Source organism: Ursus arctos, unplaced genomic scaffold (genome assembly GCF_023065955.2).
Source record: "Ursus arctos isolate Adak ecotype North America unplaced genomic scaffold, UrsArc2.0 scaffold_6, whole genome shotgun sequence".
Taxonomy (NCBI): domain Eukaryota; kingdom Metazoa; phylum Chordata; class Mammalia; order Carnivora; family Ursidae; genus Ursus; species Ursus arctos.
This window is the reverse complement of record NW_026623078.1, coordinates 41,625,706-41,643,105: the sequence shown is the minus strand read 5'-3', so window position 1 is coordinate 41,643,105 and position 17,400 is coordinate 41,625,706. Positions and strand designations below refer to the sequence as shown.

The window sequence follows — 17,400 nt, the reverse complement described above, 5'->3', positions numbered from 1 at the left end:
AATCTGTTGGGCACATTAATACTTTTATAGCTGTGTGATTTACTGTAGTAATTCAAAGGATGATCTCTAATCAGACTGAGAGAAGTTTGAATTTCATCTGCACCTTGCTACCTGAATTTGCAAATTGCATTTAATGATCTCCAAGTCTTGTCTTCTCATTTTAAAAATGGACATAATAATAGTAACTGACTCAAAGGATAATTGTAAGAATTAAATGAGAAAACGCAGGTAAAATGTTCAAAATGTCCAGGGCAAAGTTCATAAACTTTTAATAAATCTAGTTAATATTTTTTAATTAAACCTAATACATATTATATTATCTTTCTTTTTGTATCTTGATTTGCACATTTAAGTAATTTTATAAGAGGAGAAAATAAGCTCTCTGAGATTGGAAATGTTAATTTCTATTTCTTTTTAAACCCTTCCAATTTGTTTCACACCAGTATTTAATCAGTTATTCTTTGAGAGTCATGTAGGCCCCTGAAGTGTTTTGAATGGCTCATTTTCAGTCTGGAAGACCATTTGATGAATCAGCCCCATGGTTTCATCCATTTTTCTATGAAAAACTACTCCAGAGTAGGAAAAAAATGTTTGTTATGTACTCTGCTTTTGTGAAAAAAAAAAAAAAGAAACAAAAAACAAAAACAAAATGAAACAAAAAACCTCTGAAGGGAATTATCACAGTGCATTATAAAAATGTTTGGAAGAAAGTTTTCCAAAAAATGACACTCAAAAAGTTCATTGAAATCATTTGCAATTCATCAGTGCAAAACTTTACATTTTATGTTCAATCATAAACTTTCTACTTAGGATCATGACCCTTAGAAGTATAATAGTCCCAACTGTTGGATGCTCACACAGTTTAACTAAAGTTTTAGAATTAACAAATATACATGTCAGACTGGCTCTTTTGCTCCTGAGCTAAATTATGATGATCTGGAAGGGTGCAACATGTAGGGGCATCAGCAGGGCTGTGACCGCACAAAGTTTCTCTGAGAGTCTGCACTAAATAGACTTCACTGTGCAACTTTTACAGGTGGGAGAGATTTTTTTTTTTTCTGTGAGAAACAGCCACTCTAAATAAAATATATTTTGTTCAGATCGCATATGAGTTGATTAGTATTTGTATTCACAAAGCTGGGACTAGAATCCTAGTTATAATGACTGCTAGCCTATGACTTTTATTTTACACTTCTGTATTCCTATATTCTAGGCTAATATAAAGAAAAGCCTTCATCTAGGAGTTAAAATAACCTTAAGTTCTTGTCACACCTCTGTAAATGCAAAGATTTGCTGTTCTTGACAAGACTTGTCACCTCTACACCTTAATTTACTCACCTGTGTAAAAGTAGGGATTGTATCTGCCCTGTATTTTTTACTGACTTCTTAGCATTATGTGCAATGTAAAGATATATAAAAGTATATTACATGTTTTCCAATTTGAAGGATTTTTCAACAATAGTAGTAGCAATTTCTGATGCTGCTGCTCTTTCTTCAACTTTTAGTCTTTGTTCTTTCCATTCAGTTTCCAAATTTCTGTGACTATATTAACATTACCTCTGATCCCCCACCTTTTCAAAAATAGAGTATTGGATTATGCCAGTAGAAAATCCAATTATACAATCATACTGATAGTTGAAATAAAGAGTTCCTCCTATTTTTCTTGGGTGAAATTTTGATAACACCAAATTGTCCTTTCCAATCTGTACTTGGATATTAGTTATAATAGCATCTTTTCTTCTCATTTTCACAGGAAATGACTTATTTCTTGTAGCAGTTCACGAACTGGGACATGCTCTGGGATTGGAGCATTCCAATGACCCCACTGCCATCATGGCCCCATTTTACCAGTACATGGAAACTGACAACTTCAAACTACCTAATGATGATTTGCAAGGCATCCAGAAAATTTATGGTAGGTTACCACTGTTTCTGTTTGGTTAACCCTACAGTGAAGTCCAGAATTCCTGCTGTGTTTTCTTCTTTGAGAGAGATGCTCTAAGTATATGAGAGAGATAAATACCGAAATAAGAAAAAAATAGCCTGGCCTACTGGCAGAAGTCTTATATCAATCAAGTTTTGTTGGCAACAGTCCAGATGCCTTCTTATACAGATTATAGTAAATTTACACACTGATAAATTTTTCTTATTGAGTTTAATTGAAACCTGCAATTACAGCAAAGGTATGATAAACTTTAGTGTTTAAAATTCAGGTTAAAAATGTAATAAATGAATATAACCAATAAAAACAATGAGAAATACAAGATTTTCTTGTAAGATACTGAGATTTTGGTTAAAACTGACAGATTGACCCTCGGTTTATGATACTTGATGTTAGACAGTTACTAGATAAATCACTTTTGAGGTTGCAAAAAATACTCTTGTGTAATGGCTATAATAAAATGACCTCAAAAGTGTGTAATTATTGACTAAGTGAAAGTTAACAAACATGAGAGTGGAAGTTAACAAATGGCGAAGTTTACTTACACATAATTCAAAATAAATTTCTAATATACTAAGATCATTTTTATTTATGGGGTTCAGTCAGTGAATACAAATTAAGACAAAAGGGAGAAAGACTATTCTACATATTTACTTTAATCCTAAGTCCCTCAACAGAACCATTGACCTTTATAAAGACATTTATTTCACACATAATTGTTAAGAACTTGACATTTATAATTTACATATAGAGAGTATGCTTTACTAAATTAGTGAAGTGATGCTTTCATTTTACAATACGAAGGCAAATATGTGTTATCTGTATGTTAATATCCAGTATCCAGAAGGTGTCATTTGCATTTTTAAATAGCATAGTTTAAGATCACTAAGTTGTTTTGCATTCATTAGTTTTTCAATTTCAGTATCTCAGTGGTAACCATTCTCTCAGGGTTAAAATAGGATTCGGGGGGGAAAGTCAGCTTTTGTGCTGCTCTTTATTTTGGGGATACTGAGAAAAGGGAAATGTCTCAGACTAAGCAGCACATGTGTCGAACGCGCTAGCCTATGCTTAATTTGTGCCATCAGAAATTCCTCTTAAGTGGTTAACTGAGGTTAAGGAAGGCTCTTTCTCATGACCTCATGAATTAGTAGTCTAGACTGAAGGTCTGCAAAAGAATATTCTTTCCATATCTAAATACTAAGTGCGAACAGTTCTGTATTTCTTTTTGAAAACATAAATCCCTTGAGGAATAATGCTTTACATCTGCACCAAATTATATGTGTAAACTTTGGCTTAATTTAGAAACCTCTTTTTAGAAATACTTCTTCACATTAATATTTTACTAGTGGCGTTTTAATCAATAGGTGTTCTAGATTCAGTATTCAAATGAAACTCTCACCTAGCAATTTGTCAAAACATGTCATTAGAAGAAGAAAATGAAAGTCAGGAAAAGGTTATAAATACAGTTGGAGACACAGGGTAGCATAAACTTTGCTTCGTTCATGTTTATCTTTTAGAACTATTTGCATAGAATCATTGTCAAATCTAGGATTAACTTTGGTGGAGCTTACATGCATGGTTCCAGTATTCATCTTCATTTATGTATTATTTATACACCACCTACTTCCAAAAAAGATTTGAAAGCAGCTTTTCCAATAAGGACTCTGGCGAAGCTATAAGAAATATCATTAAAAATTAACAAAGAAAGTTCAGTGACTTGGATTCAGAACTTAGCATGATAAGGACTTTCTGAGAGACTCGGCAGTGGTTTGTTGGGTACGATCGTTTGTTTTTTCAGAAAACATACAATCTTAAAGACTTCTTAGCTCACTTAGTCTGTGCCCTCCCCTCATGAGTGGTTGTCCTCGGCAGTAAGCTATCCAGCACTATTCCGGTGTTCAGTGAGCCAAGTGCTTTCCTCATATTTTCAAAGGTCCACCTGACAAGATTCCTCCACCGACAAGACCTCTCCCGACAGTGCCCCCACACCGCTCCGTTCCTCCGGCTGACCCACGCAAGAATGACAGGCCTAAGCCTCCTCGGCCTCCCACTGGCAGACCTTCCTATCCCGGAGCCAAACCCAACATCTGCGATGGGAACTTTAACACTCTAGCTATTCTTCGCCGGGAGATGTTTGTTTTCAAGGTAGGAGGCTGTGATTTTTTTTTTTAACGGTAGATCAAGTGTCTACGGTGTCGCTTTAGAAAACAAGTTCTCATTCATTCTCACACTACCTTCCCAGACCTCTCACAGTTAGAAGTTTCAAAAAAGCATCTTAAAAAATAAACGCACAAATGGGCTTAAATGTCTAGCGGAAGATTGCTGTAACATTCTATTTGAGGAATGCATTTATGTCAGCAGAAGCTAAAATGCCTAGAAATGTGAGGGTAAGAAAATGCTGCATGTTACGAACAGATAAAAAAGCATAATTGAAATCATGAATAGGAACTAATAGGGATGATTTGCTTGGGAGCTTAGCCACTTCCAGGCGCACTCGAGCTATTTTATCTTTGATTTGCACATCTTTATGAGATCCCTATGATTTCACTTGACAATTAAAGCATTGTTTTTTAGAAGTGGTAGTGATCATTTTTGCTTGGGGGTCTACTGGTGGAAATTTGAGTTAATACGAAACCATCATTTTGATTTTACAAGTATATGTCGTTGTTTTCTTTAGTCAGGCATTTATATATACCTGATTTGTATTATTTTTCAAGAAGGTAATATTACATTTTGCTAAGTGTGCCTTTTAATGCCATCGGGTTCTCAGACAACACTAACAAGCAGTGTATTAAAGTGAGTTACATAATGAACTTGCAAAGTAAGTTTACTATAATGTTGAAAAGTGAATATAGTGTAATACTGAAAAATATTTTCTCCCTCAGTGTTGTAAACTGATCTGAAAAATTGATGAAAAAATGTTTTATGTTGACATTAGCACATTAAAATAACCACATTTTACCAATACCATCCATTTAAAAATAAAATAATGTGCTCTCTTTTTGGGTAGACGTGAATCAATAAATAATGAAATATTGTCCTACTTATGCAGAATTTCCTATCTACCAGAGGCTACACTTTAAAAATATAGATTTCATATCATTTTTAATAGACAAAGTACTCTATTTCCTTTCTTGGAAAATAAGATTTGGATTTGATATAATATGCACAAGAGCATCATACTTTCCAGGAAAAATCGATGCTTTTGTTCAAACACATGAATAGATTTTTGAATTCTGTAAATGCTCTGTAATGCTTAATTAAATATCTCTCATTCAATTTTAAGTAGATTAATAAATTTAGATTCAAGGAATAAGAAATAAAAGCTTTCTTTCTGTCTCTCTGTATATAGCCACTCGTTGTGGCTCATCCCACAGCAAGTAGTTGAAATGAAAACAAAATGCAGTCATTTGTTTATTCTACAAGACACTAAATGACATTGAAAGATTTTGTTTTCTCTGTTTTGGCCAAATTCCAACATCCTACCTTGATATCGTAGTCGCATCAATAAAGTGATAAACTTATCCGAGAATATGATGTGAAATTGACTCTGGGTACATTCTTTCCCTCCTTCCTATCTGTGTAATTAGATGGCCGATCTCAGAAAAGACTGGTATCTGCATATGTAACGATCATTTTCACCAGCCTTTCTGTTCTGCACACTGGGAGTGTTCTTGATTGACAAAATGAGGTCTTGTGATCACTGGTTCCTGGAATCAGGAATGGATAAAAAGCACATAGACCAACTCTCAAGTAGAATATAGTAGCCACTATTATTAATATCAAAACAGGTATATGAAAAATATGAGTAAGATCTGCTTCTCTAACCTCTCATATCACCTTGGATTCCTTAATCAAAACTCTATAGTACAGAGTTCCTAAGCTCTATCTGAATTTAATTTCTTTTTTCCGCTGGTCTCTGCCCTCTTTCTAAGAATAATTACTGTTGAGGATATCTTCTGATAGGCACTGCATTCTTTTTAATCTCCACTTCCTTGATGGATTTTGTATCACATGGTTTGATAATTTTCATACTCATGTCTTCTTCTGTATAACGCCCAGAGTAGTTTTCGAGGCACCAGGGATGTATGAATGGAAGGTAGCACCCCTGTCTTTATGGAGCTCATACTCCAGGAGTGAAGACAAACATGAACTTAAGTACTTTCAAGATGTAGGAGTAAAAGGTACAACATGAACATGAAGGAAAAGTACTGAAGCCTAGTTGAATAGTTCAAGAAAACTTGACTGAGAAAAAGCTTATGCTGAATTTTGAGAGAAAAATTTCTTAGGCACATTAAAGAAATTGGTATTTGGTGTACTAAAAAAGTTGGCATATTGAGGGAGAGAAGATAGACATATAAACACTAGTGCAAAGTGACAAATTATATAAATCGGAAATAAACAAGATTTGATCAAAGCAAAGGAAGTATGATTGAATGATACCTGCTCTTAATTAATAGCTACCATGGATTGGGTAACTAATATGACCCTGAATGTATCTAGGCACTTTACATCCATAATCTCTAAACCTTATAATAACACTGCAAGATGCACAGAATTCTCTATTTTACAAATGAGAAAACTGAGAATCAGAAAAGTTAAGTAGTTTGTCTAGTTACAAGGTTTGTAAGTAGTAGTCAGTAGATGAACACAGGTCTGCCTGATTCTAAATTCTGTGTCTTTCCCACTAAGCTTTGCTACCTGAAAGAGTAAGGGAAAGTTCAAAAGAAAGGTGGTAGGCTTTCAACTATATTTTAAAATAGTAAATATGCAAGAGGTATTTATTGAGCTCCTACTGTGAGATGCTGTTTTAGGCACCGGCCATGTGGTAGTAAACAAAACAGCTAGATCCTGGCTTCTTGGTTCTTACATTCTAGCTTTCCAAGTGCTTCACACAGAGGTTCCCCATGGGTCACTGAACTATGTGAGAAAGCATCCATAAATTCTGTTTTCCTTTATTAATAACTGCTGGCCCCCTAAGTTATCCCTTTATACCTAAATAGGCTAGACTAACTTTACCTCAAATTAATGTCATTTCGCCATACCTGTTCTACTTGCCTGAAATTACTCCACCTGTCTGTCTTTGCATGCCTGCCTTTAAAATTTTCTTTTAATATACTCATCATTAGTTTCATAGTTTGCTCCTTATCAGCTATTCCTTCAAATAGATTTTAGGATCACCCACTCTTTGATCTCACTTTTACTAATGTAACTTGATTCTCTACTTTTCTTCATTACAGATTCCCTACACAAATTAGAAACCTCTTTATCTCCCCAATGTTTACTCATCCAACACTCATTTTACTGTAGTTTTAATATCTGGGGCTTCATTGCAAGCCTCTGGTTATCTAAAACTTCCCTCTTTGATGTCTTCCACACGTCCCAAACTCTGACTATTCTTCAACCCCAAATCTCTTTCTAGTGATTTCTGTATTTATTATCTACATTCAATTAGCATGTGTTTAATTTCTGTCTTCTCTATTTCTCATGGTAGTGCATTCCTTAACTAGATATAAACTTCTTCAAAGTAGGGATTGGTTCATGTGGGCTTTGTAGTGCTCAAGCTAATGAATAAGGATCTCAGTATAAGAATTATCTAATGAAAACAGAGCTACTATTGCATTTATACGACATTAATCAACTAATACATTACTGAAAATATTTCGTTCTGCTAGTTTGTTATTCCTTGCCCAAAGATTTCCATGAGCAGATTTACTTAAAATCTGTATGTATGTTTTTACTTAAATTCTGAAAATCTAGATATAAGTAAAAGGTAATATCAGATAATTTTGCTTTCTTCTTAGAAAGGAAACTTTCTTTAGAATGGTAGTTTTAGCATAATTCTTTTTGGAAGCAAACGTCCTCTTCAGAGATTTGATTTACTTTGAGCTTTGCAGGCACTGATTTATTTGAAGTGAGTTCACCTGGATATGCTTCTAAATGGAAATATAACAAGCATTACATATATATAATATTACAACATATATTTTAATTATATAAATATACATATATATATATATACACATAAATAAAATTCTGTCTTGTCCTGTAGATAAAATTCTGAATATATTCACATGAAAAAGTTAAGCCTTCCATGCAGCTTCATAATCTTTGGGGAATGTAAACTACCTCAAGCAAGGAAATGAAAATCAAAACAAAATGCCAAGAAATAGAGGAATAAAATAGCGATACAACAACAGCTTTGCCCTTCCTCTAAAGAGGTGGTTTTTAAGAGTGTTCCCTGCAGAGCTTACACTGTGTATATCACATGAGGCTGCTGTTGTGACCAACCTGACAACAGGAAGATCTGATTGTTCAAATGAAGATTCAAAGTTCTTTTGGACTACAGGATAAAAACATTGACTATTTAGTTATCTTGTGATGTAAAAGAAACCAGAATTAGCCTAACACAGGGTGTGTTTCAGCACACAATATTTTGTTATGTGGGAAAGAATGCAGTAGTAACTATTATCCTGAAATTGAAGATAGGAAGAAAACCTGTATCCACACCTGGAGTTCTTTTAGCATACACAGACACGTGTGTGTTCACGCAGACACGTGTGTATGCGTGCACACACGTGTGCACGCACACACACACAGAAGGTTTCACGTGACAACCGATCAGTTCTTTATACTAGGGGAACAAACAAAGGCCCGTGCTTTACAGTAGAGCTAGAAAGGATAGTATTAAAAGGCAAAGCTCTTGTGGAACAGCATTCGTGGAAGTATGGTAAAGTGTCTTCCCAATTAGTAGAGAAGAACAAGGCTTAAGGCTCTGAGTAAGGAAAGCATTTCATTGTTTACCAAAAAAAAAAACCCACAAAAAACAAAAATGAGAAAGCAAACCAACACAGAAATCATTTGGTTCTTTTTTCTTTACCAAATTCTTGTCTATTCATGCTTATTCATCACAAAACTATACGTTCTTTTTTTTCCACAATAATATTTTTTTATTATATTATGTTAGTAAGTTGGTACAGCCACTCTGGAAAACAGTGTGGAGGTCCCTTAAAAAGTTAAAAATTGAGCTACCCTGTGATCCAGCCATTGCACTACTGGGTATTTACCCCAAAGATACAGATGTAGTGAAGAGAAGGGCCATATGCACCCCAATGTTCACAGCAGCATTGTCCACAAAACTATATGTTCTTAAATATGACCATCTTCACTTATGGCTACCTACTTAATTCTACTGAAGAATCATAGTCCCTTTTATTTCCACAGAAACAGACCTGTCCAGATTCTGCCCTTATTAACACTAGCTTAACTTCGATTAAAAGTACAATGTCTCATTAGCCTAGCCTAGTAAGTATAGGGTATGACCCAATTTCACTTGAAAGATGGTGGTTTTTTTCATAAAAGAAGAGATTTTATATGAGAGACAGAGAGAAAGATTGAGAGAAGTTCAGGGGGTGGGGAAATGGGGAGACATTGCACAAAGGGTAAAACTTTTAGTTTTAAGTCCTGGAGACCTAATATACAGCATGGTAACTATAGTTAATGATAATGTATCACTTACTTGAAATTTGCTAAAGTAGATCTCAGTTGTTCTCACCATAATATATCTATATCTATATATCTATATATCTATATATCTATATATCTATATCTATCTATCTATCTATCTATCTATCTATCTATCTATCTATCTATAAAATGTATATGGAGTTAACTATGTGAGGTGATGGATAGGTTTATAAGTTTGACTGTGGTAATCATTTCACAATGTATACTTATAACAAATTGCCAAGTTGTATACCTTAAATATATACCATTTTTATTTATCAATAGACCACAATAAAGTTGGGGCAAAAGCCAAGGTTCTTTCAGTTGCCCACAACGCTACATGATCACTGTATTTTTCTTTACCTCTCTGATCTCACCTCCTTTTTCTTAACCTGCTCATTTTTACTCACTCAGTGACAACCACACTAGTCTCCCTGCTGTGTTTGAACTTGCCAGGCACTCCCAGCTTTGCAGGTTTTTCCCTGTTAAATACCAAACACTCACATATCTTCCAGATTTCTGGGGTTGTTTGTAAAGCAGCAGAAGTCTATCTCCAATCTCTATTCCTGCGCAGTCTGCTGTTACAGAGGTCTGCATGAGGCTAGATATATGAAAAGAAACAACAATATTTGTAGAAATTCGTAAGAGTTTATTGTGGGTTGTATAAGCTTTGTGCCATTTTTGTGACTCTAAAGAATAGATTTGCCATTTACCATTGGAAGAATTCTCTCCCAGCTCTTAATCTAATGATATCATTCATTCTTGTTGCATACTTGTATGTCCTTGTTTACATCAGTATAGAATAATGCTTAAACTTTTAGACATTAGAGATAGACTTGGAGTGAGATCGCATTTGTCATAGGCTCCAGACAAGGGCTGGAACTACTCCTGTATTTACTGCTGGATTGTGCCATGTCCTGAACATAGCAGACAATAAATATTCTTAAAAATATCTCTGAGCTTACTTTCCTTATCTGTACAATGGCTAATAATTCCGTCATAAGTATATAGTAAGCTCAGGAAATGGTAGCTTTTATGTAGCAAGACAGACCTGGCTTTTGGAATTACTCACTATATGCATTAACTCAAATTCCCATGCTGTTTGAAATTATTATTTAAAATAACTTTTAGCTGAGTAAAGATCAGAGAATATGGCTGTAATTTGTATTTTATAAGGGAAAGGAATAGAATGGTTTGTGATTGTTGTTGTTCATATCACTTTATTCAATGAAATAATTTAAAATATTCTGTTGTCAGATGGGGGTGCATGGGTGGCTCAGTCAGTTAGGCTTCTGATTGTTGGTTTAGGCTCAGGTTATGATCTCATGGGTCTTGGGATCGAGCAGGTCTGAGTCAGGCTCCATGCTCAGTGGGGAGTCTGCTTGAAGATTCTCTCCCTCTGCCCCTCCCCCCACTCATGCGCTCTCCCTCTTTCTCTCTCTCAAATAATTAAATCTTAAAAAATATATATTCTGTTGTCAGAGAATCCAAAAAGTGTTTAAGAAAGAAATACTTAGAGAAATTACACAACCAAGTGTAATCTAAAATTACTCTGAGTCATAGTTCAATTCCAGGAAGTATTAACTGATATTAATAGTATATTGTAGTTGGGGCTAGATTCACAGTAGACCAAAGGGAGCAATTGCCAAGACACTGTGAGCAGAGTATTAATTAAATTTCCTTGTAGTACAAAATCACAGTCTTTCAAATATTTTGGGTAAGTAAACATTTTAGGAAGCAACTGGAATTATGTGTAATACTGGATTTTAATGTCAATATTAATTGATTTTCAAAATATTTGTATTCTCTATCGCTTAAGATTTACTCCTTGAAATATTTAAATTCTTTACTGACATTTCCTGACTGTTGGGGCAAGCATCTAAGTATTCAGAAGAATGGATTCACAGTCACCTACATTTCCAATCTTCTCTCTAGTCTCCTTATTTTTAGGTGACTTCAAACATTTTAAGCATATATTTGGATACTTGTTTTGGATTCAGTAAAACTTTTTATTAATAACATAAAATAGAACGTTTAATTTATGCTTACAAATAGGCCCATAAATACAGAGAACAATGGGTGTTTGACAGAGAGGAGGGGGTAGGGGAATGGGCAAAGTGAGTGAAGGGGAGTGGGGGGTACAGGTGTCTAGTTACAGAATGAATAAGTCATAAGGATGAAAGTACAAAATAGGGAATAGAGTCAATGGTGTTGTATTAGCAGTGTATAGTGACAGACGGTAGCTACATTTGTGGTGAGGACAGCATAAATGCAAACCGGTGCAGCCACTGTGGAAAACAGTGTAGAGGTTCCTCAAAAAGTTAAAAATAGAACTACCCTATGATCCAGCAATTGCATTACTGGGTATTTACCTAAAGAATACAAAAATACTAATTTGAAGGGATACATGCACCCCAATGTTTGTAGCAGCATTATCAACAATAGACAAATTATACAAACAGCTCAAGTGGCCATCAACTGACAGATGTATAAAGAAAATATGGTATATATGATATATGGACTATTACTCAGCCATAAAAAATGAAATCTTGCCATTTGCAATGATGTGGATGGAGCTAGACAGTATTATGCTAAGCGAAATAAGCCAGTCAGAGAAAGACAAATACCATATGATTTCACTCACATGTGGAATTTAAGAAACAAAACAAATGAACATAGGGGGAGAAAATAGAGGACAACCAAGAACCGGGCTCTTAACTATAGAGAACAAACAGATGGTTACCAGAGGGGACGTGAGTGGCAGGATGGGTTAAATAGCTGATGCAAATTAAGGAGGGCGCTTGTGATGAGCACCGGGTGTTGTACGTAAGTGCTGAATCACGAAATTCTATCCCTGAAACTAACATTACACTGTATGTTAACTAACTGGAATTTAAATAAAAAATTAAAACAAAAATCACTATGTTGCACACCTGAAACCAATGTAACATTGTGTGTCAACTATATTTCAATGGAAAAAAAGTAAAAAAATACATATATATATATATATGCTTTCAATGCATTTATTGGAAACTAAGCTATGTTTTATCATAGTTTTATATAAATTTATAATATGAATAGAAAAATTCCATATAGTCATGCAAAAATGTTCTCTGAAAGTATATTAATTGTGAGCTAATTTGAAAAACCCTCTCACTCCAAGCAATATCAATCTTCCTATTCTACAATTATTAATAATCTAAGTCTTTTCAGTATCAAAAATATTTTTTATTCCATGTTTGTCATAATCTATAGCTTATATTGAGATTTTTACAAAGAAAGTGGTCACTTTCACAATTTATTGCTCAGAGCACTTTTACCTTAATGCAAGATTATTATTTTTTTTTTTAAGATTTTATTTATTTATGTGACAGAGAGACAGCCAGCGAGAGAGGGAACACAGCAGGGGGAGTGGGAGAGGAAGAAACAGGCTCATAGTGGAGGAGCCTGATGTGGGACTTGATCCCGGTACGCCGGGATCACGCCCTGAGCCGAAGGCAGACGCTTTAACGACTGCGCTACCCAGGCGCCCCTTAATGCAAGATTAATAAGCAGTTTAGTTCAAGATTTATACTATGCATAAAATGTAGATTTTCTATTAGAAGTTTTGAAAATAGCACTTCTCCAGTTTTTTTCTTTCATATTTGGCATTTGTGACTGTACCACTTTTGACCTCTTATATTTCTGTGAAGCAGAAATGAGACTTTATTTTTCCCATTCCCTTTTAAAACTTTCAGTTAACAATGTTGTGATTATCATTGTGCTTTGTGGAGTATGTGAAGTTATTTAAACATTCAGCCAGCTCTTCAGAATTTCTTAAAAGCATTTGTTTATCTTTTGCATGTTGAAATATATAAAACATGTAGAAATATATAAAATAGAGGCTAAAGCTATCATTATTTGCAAATTGTGTGACAGTCTGCCTGAAAAATTCCTCGAAAATCAATGGTGGTGATGTTGGGGGGTGGGCGACTATTAAGGGTGTTAAGAAAGATGTCCTGAACCATAGTAAAACAGTGAAATACAGCTTTTCTAATAAGCACTTGAACTATATAATTGAAAAATATTTTTCTTGACATAAAAAAGCCACTGATAGGATTAAATTTAACTAATGGTACTTGTCCTAATGGCAGCATTCAATAAATATTTATTAAATGAACAACATTTGGGGGCACCTGTGTGTCTCAGTCAGTTAAGCATCAGACTCTCGATCTCAGTTCAGGTCATGATCTCAGGGTTGTGGGACTGAGCCCCACGTCAGGCTCCACGCTCAGTGGGGAGTCTGCTTGAGATTCTCTCTCACCCTCTCCCTCTGCCCCTCCCCCAAACTCTCTCTTTCTCTCTCTCGAATAAAAAATAAATAAATCGGGACGCCTGGGCGGCTCAGTTGGTTAAGCGTCTGCCTTCGGCTCAGGTCATGATCCCAGGGTCCTGGGATTGAGTCCCACGTCGGGCTTCTTGCTCAGCAGGAGCCTGCTTCTCCCTCTGCCTGCCACTACCCCTGCTTGTGCTATCTCTCTCTCTCTCTGAAAAATAAGTAGAAAAAATAAAAAATAAATAAATAAATCTTTTTAAATATGAACAATGTTTTTACTTCTAACTCTATCTTCTTTGCATTTAACTTCCATGAGGGAGGTTCTTGACTACTTTGTTCATTCTTCTATATGTGCTTCTTATGATACTTTAAAGTTTCAGAGCATTATATTATGTTTATTTACTTATATTTATATTATAGAAATTTATTTATATTATGACAGTTTTAAAGAAGGTATAATTTATATCAATGGCAAATGAGTAAGATTGAAAAAATATTTCAAGTTTAAACTACAGCATTGATATATCTTACAATAAAAAAGGAAGTGTGCATAGTTTCCAAATTAGTAATCCCCTACATGGTAATTCATCCTGAAATAATTAAGTAAATCTAAAATGAACAATGATATTCATCACAGCTTTCTTGCCAGTAGGAGAAAATTTTACAAGCAGCCCAAATTATCCAGTAATATGGTAGTGGTGTAGCAAATAAATAGTATGTCAACTGAAAGAAATAGAATGTGATCATTTAAAAGGTTAATTAGGGAGAATGTATGAAACAATAGGACATGATTATAACATATACACAAGTATAGAAGAGTAAAATTTAAATTTTTACATATCATGAATTGCATTATTTGAAATATGTATTGACAAAAAAGGGAAATTACAGAAAAATGATGTCAGACAAATCTTAGAATGATGGAATTGTGAATACCTTTTAAAAATCTGTAGTGTAGTGATGCTGTATATACATTTGGTAGCTCAAAATATAGTGGCATAAAAGAAGCTTGGTAACTGTGAAGGTTGTAACACATTAAGTGACAGTGAAGCCATATCATTTTCAAAAAATACAGGTAGGCAAAAGCTATTAAAGTATTCAATGACTTTTACCTTGGACTGTGACTAAAAATGTCCTTGTTCAAAATTACAGTGACAACTTTCAATAATATAATTTAACCTGGCTAGCAAAGATGTCCAATGAGATGAGGATCCGTGCCCACTATTCATTAATCTTGAGTAGGATTAGCCTCCTGTGAATCAAGCTCACTAAATGTCTGTTTATCTACAGTTTTGCCATTTTGTAGGCACCATGGTGAGAATTTTTTCAGTTTACTATAGAAATACTTTAAAATGCAAAGTGACGTGATTATTTGGCAATTAATCCAGAGAGTATTGTTAATTTATACAACATGAGGACTGCTATATAGCAATGTTTGTCAGTTCAGAAACACTGATAAACTGTAAGCCATGTAGAGCACTGAGCACAGAGACTGGTACACAACAGATGTTCAAGTAATTTCAGCAACTGCTATTATCATTGTAATAGTTGCTGATGATGTTGTTATTATTACTAGCACTGTCAGTGTTGTGAGAAGCTCTGTGGTTGACCGTAAAGAGTTGCAAAGGAGTCTATGACTACAATCCTTGCTCTTAAGAAACTAACTATTGGTACTCTTTCATTCATTCTTTTTTATTCTTCAATGAAGTTTTGACTGGCTACCAAAGAATAGCTAGACATTGGGAATGACATGATGACCAGGTCACCCTCTGTTCTTTTCCTCGGGGAGATAACAGTCTAGCAGAGGAGCTATCAGTAACTAGATCACCTTAATGCATCATGATGTGCTGTAATAGGCTAATGTGAGTGCAGTGGGGACACAATGGAAAAAGCCACATAAACTGGGAAAGGCTTCTCTAATCTGCATCTGTAAGAACAACGTAAAGTTAGCCAAGCTCAGAGGTAAGAAGGGGTGTGGTGCAGTAGGAAACTAATCAATTTTGTTATAAAAACCAAAGCAGGGAAATGGAAAAATGAAGCTGGAGAGACACAAGTGGGACTCCTTCATATAGGATCTTACATGCCCTGTTGAAAACTTGAGGCTTTGTTCTGCAGGCTCAGTTAACTGGCCAACAGACTTGACCCAGGAGTGACCAGGTAGGAAAATAACGTAGGGAACAGAGCTAATGACAAACGTTGAACAAATGGTGGCTCTTGGGAGAGGAACGGCTAAGAGGAAGACAAAGCCCCATTCCTAAAAGATGGGATTGAAGACAACTAGCAAAACAGGGATTTGAAGATCAGGACAAAAAAGCAGCCCTAAGAATGCTGCTCTAGGAATGGGTGGCTGGACTAGGACTGAATTTAAAAATCAAGCAAGCAAGCAAGCTTGCCTTTAAATGTCACAGGGAGCTGAAATTATGAAGGGACTCAGAGAGGGCCAAAGAACAAGATGTCTGATCGGGAACTGGATGAGAAGTACCAGGTCTTTCAAGAATATTGAGAATATTGAGACTTCTGTAAAAAAGAAGTTACAGTGTTTCCCTTTCTCTGTAAAAATGTTATTTACTGAAACTTCACTCACGAAAAGGTGCATCGTATTCTTAATCTGTCAGGACAGGAAGCATTTTTATGGAGAATTAAACGTGGATATTGTGAAACCACTCTTTTTTGCATCTCACCTGGAAAGGTTGCTGAGTCTCTGCATTCTTTGGGCTGCACTACTCTACTTGTGAAGTGCCGTTATTTGTAGCAGTTACTGGTGAGACCATGAAGCGAACAAAGACTGTTATATCCTTGAGCTGAAGCTCAAAGGAGCTGATGGAAGAGCTGACCACTTGTGTGCCCCTGACACATAAACCTCCTCGTCCATAATCCTGAAGTCCCTTGGAATAGACAACATTTTCCAAGTTGCCTACGGCATTTGCACTTACTATCAGAAATAGAAATGCCGGAGCTTCTGCTTGGTTCCTCAAACTTTTTCATGTAATACTGTAATTGTGTTAAAATATCTTTATCATGTATATCAACCTAGTTTCTCTGTTGCTCACATAAACAAAAGAACAGATAGAGGATCAAACATAAATTTTGTGAAGAGAATTCTGAACACTGTTGAAAAAAATCATACGGTTTACTAAATATACATGTAAGGGCAATTCCTCTACTTCCCTCCTGGGTATTTTTGGGAGATGTTTTTTCCTTGCATAAATATATAATATGGGAAATAGTTTATGTAGGAAACTATGGGAAGTGGTTATTGATACATAGTTACATTTAATTAATTTATTTAGTTGAAAATCTGGATTGAGTCTCTTTGTGTTTAAAAAAATATACTAGGTTATAGTAAAAATGGAAAAGCCCAGGCTTTGGATACTTGTATGACCGGGATTCCACAACTGAGCCTGAGTTTCTTCTCGAAGATAAGAATCTTTGTGCTACTTGCTTAAAGAGCTTACTACTCATTGCAGGGAAACAGACATTAATCACTGAATCGGAAGACAAATAAAATTGTACCTATAGTAACTTCAAAGAAAAGAAAGTATATGGTGCAATAAACACATATAAATATTTGTTTTGTTTTAGTTTTAAAAAACCTGATCAATAATATCCAGGAAGGCTTTTCTGAGGAAGAGATAAC

The 17,400-nt window shown here is 35.0% G+C and overlaps 1 protein-coding gene across 1 annotated transcript in view; it reads left to right on the top strand.

Moving 5' to 3' along the window:
• The window catches only part of MMP16 (matrix metallopeptidase 16), a 288,195-nt gene that overhangs the window by 200,851 nt on the left and 69,944 nt on the right, over positions 1 to 17,400 (top strand). Inside the window, exons 5-6 of the mRNA XM_026495791.4 lie at positions 1,754 to 1,915; positions 3,876 to 4,087. Coding sequence (XP_026351576.1) covers positions 1,754 to 1,915; positions 3,876 to 4,087 — 374 coding nt within the window. The remainder of the gene's footprint in view (positions 1 to 1,753; positions 1,916 to 3,875; positions 4,088 to 17,400) is intronic.